Below are 17,484 nucleotides of genomic sequence, written 5' to 3' on the forward strand. Positions count from 1 at the left end.
TCTATCCGTAGACCTCAGAAAATGCAACCTGAATAGCGTGAAGAGCAAAGTGCCCGCGAAGCTCTCAGTGTGGGGGCCTGGGAGGGAGAATGCAATAAGCAATTAAACAAGTAAATATGTAATTACAAATTACGATACGTGCGTGAAGAAGAGAGTACTGTCAGATTAGGTTAAATTTGCAATCGTGTCTTAATTGACCCAGATTCAGAAGGGATCAATAGCGGGTGTTTTATGTCTATCTTGATGCTCCGCTCATAGTTACACTTTGAACCACCCAGCAGCCTCTCTCCTTGTTTCTTTCAGCCCCCGTGGAGCAAAATGAGAGCGCAGTGAGCCAGCTCAGCCTCTCCCCAGCCATCCCCGCCCCCGACGCCCACCATGAACCACTTGGAGGGCTCCGCGGAGGTGGAGGTGCCCGACGAGGCGCCAGGAGGGGAGGTGAACGAGTCCGTGGAGGCCGACCTGGAGCACCCCGAGGTGGAGGAGGAGCAGCAGGCGCCCCTGCAGCCCGCAGGCCGCCACGGTGCCGCCGTCGAGGATCCCCGCCCGCAGCAGCAGCCGCAGCAGGAGGAGGAGGAGCGCGGCGAGAGCCTGGCGCGCTCGGCCAGCACCGAGAGCGGCTTCCACAACCACACGGACACGGCCGAGGGCGACGTGCTCGCAGCGGCCCGCGACGGCTACGACGCGGAGCGCGCGCACGACCCCGAGGATGAGAGCGCCTACGCCGTGCAGTACCGGCCCGAGGCCGAGGAGTACACGGAGCAGGCGGAGGCCGAGCACGCCGAGGCGGCGCACCGGCGCGCGCTGCCCAACCACCTGCACTTCCACTCGCTGGAGCACGAGGAGGCCATGAACGCGGCCTACTCGGGCTACGTCTACACGCACCGGCTCTTCCACCGCGCCGAGGACGAGCCCTACGCCGAGCCCTACGCCGACTACGGCGGCCTCCAGGAGCACGTGTACGAGGAGATCGGGGACGCGCCCGAGCTGGACGCGCGCGACGGCCTGCGGCTCTACGAGCAGGAGCGCGACGAGGCGGCCGCCTACCGCCAAGAGGCCCTGGGCGCGCGGCTGCACCACTACGACGAGCGCTCGGACGGCGAGTCCGACAGCCCCGAGAAGGAGGCCGAGTTCGCGCCCTACCCGCGCATGGACAGTTACGAGCAGGAAGAGGACATCGACCAGATCGTGGCCGAAGTCAAGCAGAGCATGAGTTCGCAGAGCCTCGACAAGGCGGCCGAAGACATGCCCGAGGCGGAGCAGGACCTGGAGCGCGCCCCGACCCCAGGAGGAGGACACCCCGACAGCCCGGGGCTGCCAGCACCGGTGGGGCAGCAGCGGGTCATGGGACCCCCGGGCGGCGGCGAGGCTGGGCAGCGGTACAGCAAGGAGAAGAGAGATGCCATCTCGCTGGCCATCAAGGACATCAAGGAGGCCATCGAAGAAGTGAAAACCAGGACCATCCGTTCGCCTTACACCCCCGACGAACCCAAAGAGCCCATCTGGGTCATGCGCCAGGACATTAGCCCCACGAGGGATTGTGACGACCAGAGGCCCATGGATGGAGATGTAAGTATGTACAGGTTCGGGCTGGCTGGACTCCAGGCCCTTGGGAGGGGAGACTTGAAGCTCTGTGGCCTTGCAAGTCTTTGAGAAATGATTTTGTTGGTAAATGGTCTGTGGGGGCACTATGCACCTCCCCATAGTAGTTTCACCCAGTGCGGCGCCAGCAGAAGGGCATTAAGAGTGGATCCCACTTATCAGACTCACAAGGCATCCCTGTGCTTTGCAGATGGTACCCAGAGGGTTTGCTGAGAGTTACATTCTTGGGCCCATGCCCACCCCCACACTCTCCTCCTGGTGCTCATTGAGAAAGTCGGAACTAGGGTCCCAGAATTTGTATCAAGTCTGCATTAGTTGGAGGGGATTTTGCAAAAACACCATCCATCCTGTAAGTACAAGGTCTTCAAGGGTCCTGAGATGAAGGAGTAGCCCATGTGAGAAAAAGAACAAGGTGTGTGGAAATGGGATTGGAACGGTGGCCTAGCACAGGTGGGCGTCTGAATCAAGTTTTAACGGAGACCAGCCTGACCTCGGGTGTGTATGGGCACCGGGGAGAGGAGAGTACCTCCACCAAAGTCTTTTTTTTTTTTTTTCTTTTGATTAATCAGCAGTTCAACTAACCACACGTAAAAGGCAAAGAATGGCACCATGGAGGGTCTGTATCCAGCCCTGTCATGAGTGAACAAGGCATCAGAGAGTCAAGACAAGGTTCTTTGCAGTAGGCCGAAGCATCAGTCAAAGGCGGTTCTGAGATTTCTCAACGTTTATTTTCTAGGATGGCAGGGTTCAATGTCATCCCAACTAACAGGGTCCACGGCTATCCTCTGGACCCTGGGCCCCAATCCGAGAACCTTTGCCATGACACCACATCCTAAAGATTTGGACGGCCACTGTGGCCTCTTCAGTGGAAATCCCTGTGCCCCGCCAGGTGCTCTGCAGCACCCCGCCCTCCCCAATGCACACCCACATACCCTGTGACTTCAGTAGCCCCCAGTAAGCTTTGGTCACTTCACAGAAGGCATGTTTTCTATTTAAAACCAGATGTGCCTCTCTGGGAAGAGCTGCAGGCAAAGCTGGGGCCGCCTCTGTCCACAGCTTTATTTGCCATTTGTGAAATTGGAGACCGTGCCAAGCTCAGGTGTCACAGTCTGTTGAAAATAAATCAAGAAGCCTAACCTTTGCCCCTCTACCTTGCTATAAAAGTGCTTTTTTTTTTCTCTAACTCTCGCTTTTCTGTACTCTCCTGTAATTTCTAAGCAATTTCATTTTAAAATGGAGCTTGAGGATGGAGAAGGGCCAGGAGGTTAAATTCAATTTCATTTTATCTGGTCCGAACGCTGGCCTCCTCCATCAGCATCCTTAGCTGCATTGGCCCCTTGAGATGACCTACTAACCATTTGACCCCGGAGCTTCACTCTGAGCCCCCAGGAGAGTGGCGGGGCCAGGACAGCTTTTGTTCTTTTGAACTAGGAGGACGCTTTAAGCCTCTTGTGTAATGTTTCACTCGAAACAAAATTTATTATAAAATCTTGAATGATACTTAGGACCCCATACCATCAGAAATTTATCTTGATGCTAAGGAATCGGTGAGTAGGGCTTGCCGGGGTATGAAGGGTTAACAGAAAGCAAAGCTCAAAACCTATGCCATAAAACATGCCCCCATCATCCTTAAGCTGTTGGATCCGTGGGTCATATTTCATCTGCCATGCTATATTTATAGGGAAGATCTTCATTTGCTTCCCTTTGATGGTATTGTTCCACCTCACCTCAGCTTCAGAAAAGTATTTACTGAAATCTCATTCCACACATGCTGTCATAGAAAATGGAAAGGCACCGTTAAAAAATACTGTGGTCTGCAGTCTGCAAGAGTCTTCTTAAGAATGCAGATCTCTACCCTTCTTCTGGAAGCCCAGTGCCTGAGGCAGGGCCTCCTGGTCTGGTGTGTTTGTTTGTTTGATTCGTAAATTCTCCCTGGGATCTCAACTGTATGAAAGATTGAGAACCACTGATTCAAAGAGAGGGACCCATTTAGGAGCTGTAGACTTGAGACTTTCTTCAGTGAAAGAGTGTACCACTGTGGTTATGGTCTGCAGAAACAGAGGGCCCTGAAATTCTTATTCCAAAGGCCACCGTGTGTTTTAAAAAAAAAAAGCGAAATCAGAAAGTGCAAAGGACCAGGTGGAGGGTGAGAACAGCCATGTTACCAGTTGGCAGAGGTGATGGCTAACAGTTAAGTTTGCTTTGGACAGGCCTGCCCACTCCCCTGTAGCCCCAACATTGCACACATAGAACAAGCAAGCATTGTTTGCTGGTGCAGTAGACAGAATGAGAAACGGAGATCCGTTATCCACGACCACATGTTCTCCTTACTGAAATGACAGATGCTCAGCACCAAGAGAAAGCAATTATTTTCCAAAGACCTGACAGTAAGACATGTGCTTTTGGTCTAGTAAGGACTTTCTATCTTCTAGGTATGTTTGAGAACTTTCTTCCAACCTCTCCTTGAAAAATACTGATAGTGAATGATGTGTTCTGAAAAGTTCGCTGTTCACTGGCCTCTCTCTCTCCAGGCAGCACAGCCATTCAGGGACAACTGTTTTGACATCAGCCAGCACAGTGCATGTGCATGCTAGGAGATCTGAGCTACTCTGAATGGTGGTGCAGACTGCTAGCTGCTCACCTCTACTCTCTCCTAAAACTTCATTAAAATGATAGTAAGGCAATAAAAATCAGAAAAGAAGCAGCAGAAGGTGAGGATAATAAACTGTTGTTGAATTCATTGGTAATACTGGACATTTTCATGCTGAGCCGGATTTCCAGTTCCTTTTCAAGTTAGAGAGGCTTGAAAGGGAAATTCGTCATCCCTGGAAATTCCTAGGAGGCAAGGCCAGTGACATGTGCATTGGGAAGTGTATTACTTCCAGGCAGGAGCAGCAGAAACCACGCTTCTTGCTTCAATTGTAGCGAACCCAGAAGCCAGATGGTAAGAGTGGTATGGCCCCAAGTACAGCTAGGTCCTGCTTCCCCAGAGTGAGCAGGATTCCCTGGTGACCCCAGTGAGACATGGAGGCAACCTGAGTTGAGGCCACAGGAAATGGGGGGTTGGTATGTTCCTACTGCATGGCCTGATCAGTACTGTGTAATTCACTGGGGAGGTTTCTGCTTTCTCCTTTCTACCAAGATTTCTGAGGATTTGAACATAGACACCTCAGAAAGGCTCGGGAACTTGAAACATCCCGTGCTTCAGATAACAGGAACATGAGAACATGGTTGGGAATGAAGGGTTGGCCAACAGGTCATCACAGGAGACATTAGACCTCTGGGTATCTCTAGTGTGTGCAGCCAAGTGATCCTTTCCTGCAGCTGTGTGGCTTCTGGAAGTAAGGGAGGCATGTCATTGTCGCCCTAAACAAAAACACAAATAAAAGGGGGGGGGACTCTACCACAGGAAAAATAGGAGGGGACCCCCTCAGGTGGATGAAGAAGAGGCACTGGATGGCTACTATGCAGAAAGCCAAGGCAGCCCCCAACCCAGAGCCTCTCGGACCCCAATGGGAGGCCCCAGAAAGAAGAAAGTAGAGATCCTGATGAAGAGAGGTCCTGATGGATTAGCAGAAGTAGAGGTGATTTGAAGATGGATTGGCATATGTTGTCAATCAACCCATAGAACACTAATCACAAAAACAATTCGAACAGTTCCAATTTCCTTTGGTTATTGGCCTTTCTGAAAACAGTTGTGTGAGTCAGAAATGCAGTAGTGTATGCGTGCAGCTGAGCTGGGAAGATCATAGGCGCAGTCTTCAGAATGCAAACACTGAACATCAGTGAACCAGAAATGTGCAGTAGAAAGGGCGTAGACTTTAGTACTTGGAGTTGAATCCAAGAAGTAATGTCTAAATCTGAAAATGAAAGTGAGGCCATATAAATACATTACCTCTGAACATGAAAGTAAATGTAGAAGAAAGTTGCAGAAGAATTGGAAATGGAGCCATCAAGTGAGGAGCAGCGTGAAAAAGAATTTGAGTTTTGCCCCAAGCTGTACAGTATGATGTGACTTTGAAAACTATTTGCGGATTTATATGGAGATGGTTCACTGAACAAAGAGATTATCTCATTGCCCTGTTTTCTTGAACAAAAATAGCGAAGGGCAAATGCTTCTGTGTGTTTTGTGTTCAATTTATAGGAAGGGAAGGACTTCTTTGCTGGCTGTTGACCTGTGGTAAGATGGGTGCACTGTCTCAGGCAGTGTTTGCATTGAGCATGCACACTTCTGTTTGGCTGGCATTACAAATGTAAGAATAAGGAACTACGACAATTAGATCGAGGGGAGGGATTGCTACCCACAGAACACTAGTGGACAGTAAAGAACCTGGAGTGTTTAAAAGCCATGGACTCCCAAGTGTGTTTAGAATTTGGAAGCCCCCGAATACTGGTGGGGAAGGACACTGTAAGAACAGTAACTACAGTGGGAGTGATGCATGCTGGGCCCAAGTGCAGTGCGCTGGTTTCTCCAGGGACGTGACTCATTATGGGAGTTCAGAGCCTTCGCTTCAAGGATGAAATGTTTTTGAGAGCTGCCTTTTACCAGGGTGAAAGCACCACAGTGGCAGCGTTCACCAGCCCATGCTGCACCTTCAGATGCACAGTGAAGTGTCACATCCCAGCATGGAGTGGTGCTCTGTGTCTCAAAACTCAGTTGTCAATAGCAACAGCAAAAGAGGAGCTGTTTTTTCTGTGAACCATGAGGACCCGGTGTGACCAAGGTAATTTTCTTTAAAGATGTAATAGTCTTAACTGTTACATCTTCAAAATGAAAAGACTTGACCTTGCACTCCTGTTTGGAGAGCAAATGATTCATTTCAACCATGAAAAGAACATAAGGGGATGGAGAATGTTTGCTTTGTTCACGTCTCTTAGACTCGCTGTGTTACCTTCCATTATCTTAGCTCATCTCTCAAATTTCACCTGTCTGTTCAGTGCTAGGCAAACCCTGGTGCCTGAAAGCGATCTGCCTACTGACCTCAAACCACTGCCGTATTGGAATCGCTGGAGCAGAATCTGTCTGAGTCAAGTATTCTAGCTACTCCATGCTCCATGGAATATTTTTTTTTAAGTTATGGGGAAGATTGTTTTTAAAAAAAACATAAACATAGACTTCAACTTCCCTTCACCTGACCCCACCCCCAAGAGGAATCTTTCTCTGTGAATTGTCTCACCAGACAATATATATGTGAAACCCTGGGGAAAACAATAAAACAGATGGCCAGTTTGGGCTGAGAAAATTTTGTCCCTGGAGTTAGCATACAGGGCCACAGTTCAGGAATGTGACAGGCTCGCTCAGGAAGTGGGGGTTCAAGAAACTGCCCAGGACTCTTTAGAATATGTGTGTCATCCTCTCCAACATTTCACCTTCAGTAGTATGTGTGATAAGTGGACTGGGAAGAAGAGGCCACTGCAGGAGAATAGTAGCTGTTGCTGGAGGGCTTCTCTCCAGCTTCCACCAAGCCCCGCAGTCCCACAATCCACATATAAAATAACCACTCAGACACTTATATTACTTATAAACTGTATGGCCGTGGCAGGCTTCTTGCTAACTGTTCTTTTATCTTAAATTAACCCATTTCTATAAATCTATACCTTGCCACATGGCTGGTGGCTTACCGGCATCTTTACATGCTGCTTCTCCTGGCGGTGGCTGCAGTGTCTCTCCTCCTTCTTCCTGTTTCCCCAATTCTCCTCTCTCTTTGTCCCGCCTATACTTCCTGCCTGGTCACTGGCCATCAGTGTTTTATTTATATAGAGTGATATCCACAGCAAGTAGCTGTATGTGTACCCTGGTTAAATCCCAGGGCCATGCAATCCTGCAAAATCATGAAGCATGAATGGTCCATAAATGGGATCATCGAAATTTCCTCTTATTGTAAGCGTAGTTGGCATCGTGCTCTTAGTGCAGAAGAAGTTTCTCAGTAACTGTAAGATGTTTGCCAATGTCGAGCCCTCTCTGGAAATGTGCTGTAAGGATTGTGCGTATGGTGCGTTGTAGATGAACAGTCTTATTAAATAAGAAACACAGAGCCAATGCAGAGATGAAAGCCCAAGAGGTCAGAGCTAAAAACCTTACCCTTCACTGCTGCTGTTGTCCTCTTCAGCAAGAGACCTACTTCCTGTCTGTTTTGTCTTTTTTATAGACTTTCTATTCTGCCTTCTCATTGGTTATAAACCCAACCACATGACCTCCTCGTCACTGCCTGTCTGTACAGACCTCCAGGTCTTCTATGTGTCTCCATGCTGGCTTTATCCTTGAACACACAGAGATCTGCCTAGCTCTGCCTCCCAAGTGCTGGGATTAAAGGCATGCACCACCACTGCCCAGTTTCTGCTATGGCTTGCTGTTAGCTCTGACCCCTAGGCAACTTTATTTATTAACATACAAATAAAATCACATTTCAGTACAATTAAAATATCGCCATAGTGCACTGGCTCCTTCAGGAAGTTAAGGCTCACTATTTAGGGTGAGTCACTGGCAAGCTGACTTAGTGAACTTGGCCTCAGTGCTTCCCCTCACCTTCTCTGCACCAGGGTTTCTATCTGCTGTCCCCCAACATGCAGATCCTCACCACAACACTTGTCCTGGTCCCTCTCTTCAATGACCCTGGTTCCCAGCTTCTGCTTGAAGCAACAACCCACCAGCCTTTTTTATCCAGGAGACTGTTCTAATTAAATCAAACTAACCTGCTAGTCAGTGAAAACAGAACTTGCCCCACCCCATTTAGGTAACAATTATTTTATATTGACATCTTGTTCTCCTTCCAGAGACCAGTGCACAAAACATTTTTGAGATAGGAGGTTGTTTCAGTGTTAACACTGCTTAGTCAGAGTCAGAAACCAGCCACCTTCTCGCCGAAAGGGGGCAGTACCAACATTCTGGGAAGTAAAGGCCTAATGTTAGTGTCTGCCCTGATCACCTGGACTCCGGAGCCTACTTTAATTTTTCATTTCAGAAAGCTGATGCAAGGAAGCAGTGGAGAGTACCCTGGGTTCATCTGGGTCTTAAATTTCTTGATGTTACCCTGCTCCCTGCCCTGAATTCAGCATCCGGCCTTCAAGGATTTTGCTTTTTCTCTTAACTGTTGCTAGGAGACTGTCAGCCAAGGTCAAATGCACATGCTAATTAATTAAGACTCATTAGCAGCATCTTACCCTGTTGACCTTGCTGCTGTGCTGTCAAGCCTAGGAGGACAAGTCAAAAGAACTGTATCGCTGCCATGGATTTCGTTTCTGTGCAGGATTCCTTCGAGGTGCTCGGAACTGAGGGCTTCCTTCTGTGCATCTCCACCTGCTCATGATGCTCTGGCCAGCCACAGTATTTCCAGGATCAGATAGCAAGGGATGGGTGGAGTTGAGATGGGGTCCAAAGTCAAGCAGACAGAGTTTAGGATGAAGATGTGTTCTGTCAGCGTCTGATTACCCCAAGTGGGTCAGTTCCTTGCTGGGATGTGCTGTGGTGTTCTTGCAGGAGGGGAAGAATGGCCTTGTGGTGGCTCCATTTCTCCTTACGTTTATATCTGAAGAGGGCTAAACCCCAAGTGAGCATCCTTGGCTGAGGTCGGTCCACTGACTTGCTATGAAAGAGTACATATCCCAGCTCAGTCTTTGTTATCGTCCAGGGTTCAATCTGTTTAGATAAAAAGGACAGACAGATCCTATAGCTCCAACACCCCCAAGGCTTGGACAGAGTGTAACCACGGAAGCAAAGGATCTGCCACAAAGACAACAGAAATGGGTTCCAGTTTATTTCTTCCATCAAGCAGACCTCAGAAGAGGAAGGAAACCTGCCACTCAGACAGCCATCTTGTATCTAATTGAATGCTTGGGCATACAGGATATTGCCTGCATAAGAAATATGGCCCAGCCAAAGGCAGTGTGGCTCACTGCCTTTCCTTTTTAAAATCTTTTGATTTTTTATCATTTTTAAATTCACTGATAATTACATGCACCATGTTTGGATGATTTTTACCCTCCCATTATCCTCTCTCATCTTTCCCTCTAAATTTCTTTTTCCCAAAATGCCCACTCTTACTTTGACATCTTTTTTTTTTTTTTTTTTTTTTTGACCCACTGAGTTTAACTATGGCTGCTTGTATGAGTATGAGTAAGGGAGTCATTTACCAGAACATAGGCACTTTATCAATGGTTACATCTCTGAAGACAATGACTCCCTCCCCTAGCCCCCATTAACTGCGCAGAGGCCCTCAGAGAACACAGGGACCTCGCGAGTCCTTCCCTCATGCATGGGGACATAGTGAAGGGCCCAGTTGTGAGCAGATCATGTGCAGGCAGCCATGATCTTTGGAGAGTTCCTGAGTCCTGTCATGTGAGCTATGTCACACCCAGAAGCCAGTGTTCCATGGCACTGTCCCTAACCTCTGGCTCTCACGTTCTTTCTGCCCAGTCTTCTGCAGTATTCCCTGAGCTTCAAAGGGGGTGTTATAGAGGTCTCATTTGGGGCCAAGCACTCCACTGTCACTCATGCTCTGCCCCTTGAATGGGTTTGAGTCTTTACGTCAACTGTCCTGTACCTCCACGTCTATTGTCAAAGAGCCCGGATGGTTCTGTCCTTCGGGCTTTGCTAACAGCAACACACTTCTTGGGCTGCTCCACTCCCTGTCTGCAGCTCTTGTTGGCAGATGTCTCACAGCTCTGGCATCTCCAACATCAAGGAGTCTCCAATGCAATCCAGGCTTCGCTTTCCCAGATTCAAGCAATGGCCTCTCGGGGCTTCCGTACAGGGACTCCGCTGCCACATGCCTGGCCTCAGCAGCTCTCCTTAACCTCGGAGGAAGGTTCCACACACCCTTTATCTAACTTCTGTCTCCTTCATGACCAAAGCCACAAGGATAATACTGGGCAGTTTGGGGGACCAGGTAGAGTGGAGCCTGGGCCCCCTTGAATAAGAGTTGTAGCAGCTTCCCTTTGTTGTTCCTTTTTAGGAGTAGAGCATTCCTCAGGCTTTTCCTTTTACAAGTGGGAAGCTTGGCTAGGTAGGGTCTTGCCCTGAGGGCCCCCACTCTTTATTCCATTTTTGAACAGGTCTTTCTTTAATCGCCTCATCTCTTTCTGCACAAGCCTTAGCTCCAATATTAAATTTTTTGGTGTTCTTTTTCATCTCAAACTGTACATTTCATACTTCTTTTTGCCTTGCTTGCCTTTTTTCATTATAAACCTGCAGAAGATTGATTACTAGTAACCACAGGACAGAGTCAATATTATGTTGTCCTGAAATCTCCTCCACTGAGGAAATTAACCCAATACTTTTCATTTTGCCTCAGGTAGATTCTAAGGGCAGAACGCAGTCCCATTCTTTGCCAAAGTATCCTAAGAATGACCTCTCACTCAGTCGCTGATATTGTTCCCCTCTGATACCTCTTGAGCTGAGCCTCCATAGTCCGCATGTCGTTCAGCACTATTGTATTCCAAGCTCCTACTAGGATGTCCTGTTAAGCCCCACTTAACAGCATTCAACTGCTTTCCTAGTCCAAAGTCCTAAAAAGGTCTTCCACATTCCTCTAAAAACAAAAACAAGAAGCCGGGCGGTGGTGGCGCACGCCTTTAATCCCAGCACTCAGGAGCAGAGCCAGGCGATCTCTGTGAGTTGAGCAGCTGGCTACCAGTGATTCAGGAAAGGCACAAAGCTACGCAGAGAAACCCTGTCTCGAAAGCATGGTCAGGCCTGACACAGTAATATCCCACTTCCTGATACCATCTCCTGTCTTAGTTACTTTTCTGTTGTCACGATAAAACACCAGGAGCAAGTCATCTTATAAAAGAAATGGTTTCTATGGTGCTCTGAGGTTTCAAAAGCCTCATACCATTCCCAGTTTCTTAGTCTTGCCTTTGTGTTTGTGGATCAAGGTGTAGGCTCTCAGCTACTGCTCCAATGTCACACCTGCCTGCCTGTTGCTGTGCTCCCCACCATGATGGTCATGAACTCTAACCCTCTGAAACCATAAGCCCCAAATAAACTCTTTTATAAAAGAGTTGTCTTGGTCATGGTATCTTATCACAGCAGTAGAGAAGAAAGGCTAACCGAAGCCTATTACAAAAAGAAGTTTCTCTGATAAAAGGTTGAGCGTAGCATTGATCAATAGAGAAAAACATGTGTGTTTAGAAAGCAGTTTGACACCTTGTCCAGATACAAAACAACAGTAGTAGGTTCTCCCCTGGAGCCTATGACCTCCCAGCCATCGTTCTTGACCAGGTTCCTAGTGACAGTCATGAGTCCCTCCTGTGGAGCAGGCCTCAGATCTAATCAGACGGCTATTGGTTACCCCATTATAGTCATGCCACTATTGCGCTTTGGGGCAATCTTGCCAGGGAGGTTGTTATTGTGACTTGTGGGATCCACGGATAGATGATTTTGATTGATGACTTTTCTCCCAGAAGTTTGCATGCTGGCACTATGAATGCTACCCAGCAGTGAGAAACCTTCAAGCTCAGACCCAGTTTGATTTCTCAATGTCCTACACTCCAAGTGTGAAGTGTCTTTAGCAATAGGATCTTAGGGTCTAGTTCTGGTGTGCAGCAAATGCATTTAGAGTAGGCTATAACGTTTTGGGAGCCTCTAGCTGAGTGATTCTCAGTCTTCCTAATGCTGCATCCCTTTAAGATATGTCCTCATGTTGTGGTGAACTTCAACCATAAAATTATTTTGTTGCTACTTCATAGTAATTCTGCTACTGTTATGAAGTATACTATAAATATCTGATATGCAGGAAGTCTGATATGTGACCCCCAAAGGGGTCATGACCCACAAGTTGAGAACTGCTGCTACAGAGTCTCCCTGACCAATATCACATAGGGAGATAGCCTCACTTGGTACTAAGATTTCTGATTAATAAGATTAGGCTTCCAGAAAGAGCATTATCCACCCATGTAGGGTATTTTCTTTTTAACTATATTTACAAAATGTTAAGTTTCCATAGAGACTCTTCATGACATCCTTGGTTTGGTTAACCCCTCCCCTCCTCTCTCCTCTTCCTCTCCTTCTACCCCCATTCCCACTTAACCCTTTCCACCACCATCCCTCTGTCTACCCCCTACTGTCATTTCGCATGGGGTCTTCTAGCCTCCTGCCTTAGTTTAGTTTCTATTGCTGTGATAAACATCACAACCAAAAGAAACTTGCAGCAGGGAGGCCGGTGTGTGTGTGTGTGTGTGTGTGTGTGTGTGTGTGTGTGTGTGTGTATGTGTCAAAGCGAGTCCGTGGAAGAACACTGCCTGCTGGCTTGCTCTCCGTGGCTCTCTCTGCTTGCTTTTTTGTACTTGCCCAGAGGTGACACTATCCACGTTGGGCTGGTCCCTCCCACATCACTCATTAATCAAGAAAATGTTGCACAGACTTGCTTACAGGTCAGTCTGATGGAGACATTTCCTCAGTTGCAGGGCCCTCTTCCCAAATGACTTTAGTTTGTAGGTCACTTCACTACCATACAGTTTCCTTTTTTATCTCTAGTGGAGCCTGTCTAGCTTCTCAGCCTTCACGGGCATTCCAGTTTAAACATGCTACTCTGGAAGTTCATAGCTAGAATCTGTGTATGAAATAGAATACATGCCGCTTGAATCTCTGGGCCTGAGCTACCATTATCAGCATAATTTTTCCATTTCCATCCATTTTCCTATAATTCCATTTTCCTAGTAGAATCTTTAGCATATTTTATGTATAAACTCATACCATCTGCAAACAGGGATGCTATGGTTTCTTCCCTCCCTGTTTGTATCAGTTTTATTTCCTTGTCTTATTGCCCTAGCTACTATTTCAAGTACTGTATTAAATAAGAGTGAAGAGAGTGAACACCCTTGTGTTGTTCCTTACCTTACTGGAAAATGCTTTGAATTTTCTCCATTTAGCATAGTGTTGGCTATAGGTTTGTGTCTCAGTTAATTTTTGTTGCTGTGAAGAGACACCATGACCACAGCAAATCTTATAAAGAAAACATTTAATTGGGGTGGCCTGCTTACAGTTTCAGAAGTTCAGTCCATTATCATCATGATGGGGAGCATGACAGCATGCAGGCAGATGTGATGCTGGAGGAATAGCTGAGAGTCCTACATCTTGCAGACAACAGGAAGTTGACTGTCACACTGAGGGAAGCTTAAGCAAAAGAAACCTCAAAGCCCACCCCCACAGTGACACACTTCCACCAACAAGGCCACCCCTCATAACAGTGCCATTCCCTCTGGGGGCCATATTCTTTCAAACCACCACAGTTTATTATATATAATGAGACTTTATTATATAAAGATATGTTTCCTTTAGCCCTAGAATCTATGGGGATTTTATTATGAAGGGATGTTGGATTTTTGTCAAAACCTTTCTTGGTCTACTGAGATAATCACGTGGTTTCTGTATTTGGGTCAATTTATATGCTGAATTAAACTTATTGATTTATGTGTATTGAACCATTCCTGAATCCTGAAATGAAGTCAACCTGATTATGACATATGATCTTTTGAAGTGTTCTTGAATTCAGTTTGCATGTATTTATTAGGGTGGGGTTTTTTATGCCTTTCTTCATCAGGGAAACATCTATAATCTGGTCTGTAATTTTCTTTTTTGTTGTCTTTATCTTCTTTGAGTATCAGGATAGCAATTGCTTCATAAAAAGAATTTGGAAGCATCCTTTCATTGTCTGTTTTAACAAAATAATTTGAGACTTACTGTTTTTTGAAGGTCTGCTAGAATGATGAATCTCTCTGGACATGGGATTCTTTCAGTTGAAAAGATTCTTATGACTGCTTTAATTTTCATTATTTGTTATAGATCTGTTTAAGTTATTTATCTCATCTGGTTTAACTTTGGTAAGCCTAGAAATTCATCCATTTCTTTCATGTTTTTCAACTTAGTCGAGTATATGTTTTTAAGGTATTGATTTTCTGGATCTCATTGGTATCTATTGTAATGTCTCCTTTTAATCTCCAGTTTTATTTACCTCATGTGTGTGTGTGTGTGTGTGTGTGTGTGTGTGTGTGTGTATGTGTGTGTGTGTGTTATGCATGTATATGTATTTGTCTGTGGTATGTGCCCACATGTACATGTGTGTGCATACTGATGCATATGCATGGAAAGGCCAGAGGATAATATCTGGTGTCTTCCTTTACATTGCCCTCTAGCTTATTTTTCGGCAAAGCTGAATCTCAAGCTCTGGTTTAACCTCCTGGCCTGGGATCCACCTGGGAACCACGCAGTGCTGAGGTTACAGGTACATGAGGCCATGCCTGGCTTTTCAGTGAGTGGTGGGATTTAAAAGCAGGTCTGCTTGCTTCCATAGCAAGTGCTTTTACCCACAAAGCCATTTCTCTTGTCCCCTCCAATTCTATTAATTTGGGTCTTCTCTCTTTTGGTTAATTTAGCTAAGGGTTTGTCAATATTATTTATCTTTTCAAAGAACCAACTCTTTGTTTTATTGATTCATTATATTGGTGTTGGTTTGGGTTTGATTTTTGTTTTGTTTACATTTGTTTCATTATTTTCTGACCTGATCTATTGCCACATAACAGATCATCCCAAAATTCAGCAGCATAAAGCAGCCTGCATATCTGTTTCGAACTGAGGAGCCTCTATGAGGCTGCAAACGGGCATCAAGGGCTGTTACCATTGTAGAGCTTTCCTGGGAAAAGCTCTCCTCCCAAGCTCCCATGCTGTGGGTAGGATTCAGCTCTTCAAAGCCAGCTGGCGAACAGCCTCACTTTCCCATCTTGATCTTGGCTGGGGCATTCTCAGTTCTTTGCCCCATAGGTTCCTTCTTACCCTTAAAGTATGCAAGACAAGGAGGCTCCAGAGTCTGATGGCAAGATGGCAGCCACAGTCCTTGGAAACCCAATCAGTGAGTGACATTGCACCACTGTCATTTTAGTTCATTGTTTAGGCCGATATCTGACCCACATGACCTTCCCAGGGAGAGGATTAAACAAGGGTTTGACTTCCAGGAGGGAGGGACCTTTGGAGGCATCTGAAAAGTCTCCCATATTTGGTATCCGTCATTATGTCAGCAAAGAGCAGCTGGCCTGAAAACCGAAGGGTGTCTTCTGCCTCTGCCCTTATCAGTTTCCAGTTCCTAGGTGGTGGTTCCACCTTGTGGCTGTGAGAACGAAAATATACAGGTCCCAAAGTGACTGGTGGAGGATAAAGCCAAAGTGTGTGTGAGCCAGCACAGGGCTGGAGCAGGGAGTTACACCCGAGAACGAAGGGTGAAGGGTCACTGTAGAAATTTTAAAAGGGGGAGGGTTGTCCTAAAGGACAAACACATCCATGGCATGCTCTTAGGCTGAATTTATTTTCAATCTTAAGGGGCTGCCAGTGTCCAAAGATTCTGCTGTAAAGACTCATGAGGTATGGCTAAGCATTCAGTCTCTATGCTGGTGGTCTCCCTTAACTGTGGGAACGAAGTACCTGCTCCACTAGGCTGTATCCTTCATCCCTGCTCAGTCCCACTTGACCCAATGTGTTGTAGGACGATTGTTTCTCTCTGGGCCAAGATGCAGAGATGGCTGGGGAGTGTGGAGATCAGGGGAATTGCTGGGGTTGGAAGAGGCCTGCAGGGTGGGAGGCCTACAGGGTGAGCTGGCCTTGAGGGCAGCTGTTGTCCCCGCACTGTGCTCCTTCCCTCCAGTGTGGTGTGGGGTTCCTGTTCCTGAAGCTCCCATCTCAGCACCATCTTGCTACTAGCGAAGTTTTCCATCACAGGTGTGATCCATAATTGATGTAGCCTGGAGAAGGTGGTGATGAATAATTAAGTAGGTTTCGGGTACAGAATGAACATTAAAGGGAGGAAGAATGAAAACAGCCAGGGGAAGAGGTTCAAGTTCCATCACTCTAAAAGGATGCTGCGTGCAGATGCTTCCTACATCACACAAGGCTTGGGTTTTGATTTTGAGTGTTCTGTTTGTCTGCTAACTTAATTCATGGGTGAGCTGCTCATCTCTGGCTAATACCTAAGAAGGTGACAAGCTTCCCGTGGCAGCGGTGACTTCCATAGCCTTGCTCTGGTGGCTTCAAAATCAAAACCCAAGTCGCTTCAGGAGTGGTCAAGGGATAGTGGCTTCACCCAGAGCCAGAGAGAGTTCGTCAACACCCAAAGATTTCTCCCTTTAAGAGAAGTAATGGAGAGCAGAAACAAAAAGTGTGGATAAATGTCTACCTCAGTCATTTAGGAGCATGCTGAGCGCTGTCCTGCAAAAGGCTCTCCTTCTGGAATGCTGGCTAATAGCTACAGGGATTGCAGGCCGCTGACCAAGACGATGGCGGGCACACTCTGATTACCAGCGAGACTCAATCAGACTCACAAGAATGGTGATGAGAGAGATGGGCAGGTCCAGAGATGCGGTCTCTGTGATCCTGCCTCCCACTGGCCACAGAGCTTGACCACACATAGGAAACTGCTAGTTGGAATGGCAGGTTTTCCAGCTATGGATTGCTTCCGGTCCTGTGTGTTTTGTTGTTCAACCTTTAGCCCTGTCCACAGTCATTCACTAGACAGGTAGCCTCAGAGGGAGCCCTGCGAACAGGCCTGACAGAGGACTTGGTGAGTAGGAAGCTGATGCTCCCTGAAGGGTAAGGGATTTTGTGCACACAGGTCCCTCCCTGCCACCCTGGATTCATCAATCAGTGAGAGCATAAGAACTCCGGAGGCCTCCCATCTGCAGCCACCCCACTACCTCAGCTTCCCTGTGTTCTCTCCGGGTCAGTTCTGCCCAGCTGCGTTGGGTCCTTATTCTTGTTGGCTCTGGCACGGTGGATACAGTTGTTCTTGAGACCGATTTGGGATCATTTGTTGTTCTGGTCCAAACTGTGCTGACCATGGGGCAGCTCTTTTCTGGTTTGTCAGAACCCCTTCTCACCTGCAGCACATAGGGAGGTTGTTA

The 17,484-nt window shown here is 47.2% G+C and overlaps 1 protein-coding gene across 4 annotated transcripts in view; it reads left to right on the plus strand.

Annotated features, from left to right (window-relative positions):
• The window catches only part of Apba1 (amyloid beta precursor protein binding family A member 1), a 210,200-nt gene that overhangs the window by 134,265 nt on the left and 58,451 nt on the right, over positions 1 to 17,484 (plus strand). For all 4 annotated transcript variants that reach the window (XM_028894003.2, XM_028894022.2, XM_028894027.2 and 1 more), the window contains exon 2: positions 304 to 1,569. In XM_028894003.2, the coding sequence (XP_028749836.1) occupies positions 379 to 1,569 (1,191 nt within the window). In that variant the 5' untranslated portion in view covers positions 304 to 378. The remainder of the gene's footprint in view (positions 1 to 303; positions 1,570 to 17,484) is intronic.

The sequence above is a fragment of the Peromyscus leucopus genome, chromosome 1, assembly GCF_004664715.2.
Source record: "Peromyscus leucopus breed LL Stock chromosome 1, UCI_PerLeu_2.1, whole genome shotgun sequence".
Taxonomy (NCBI): Eukaryota; Metazoa; Chordata; class Mammalia; order Rodentia; family Cricetidae; genus Peromyscus; species Peromyscus leucopus.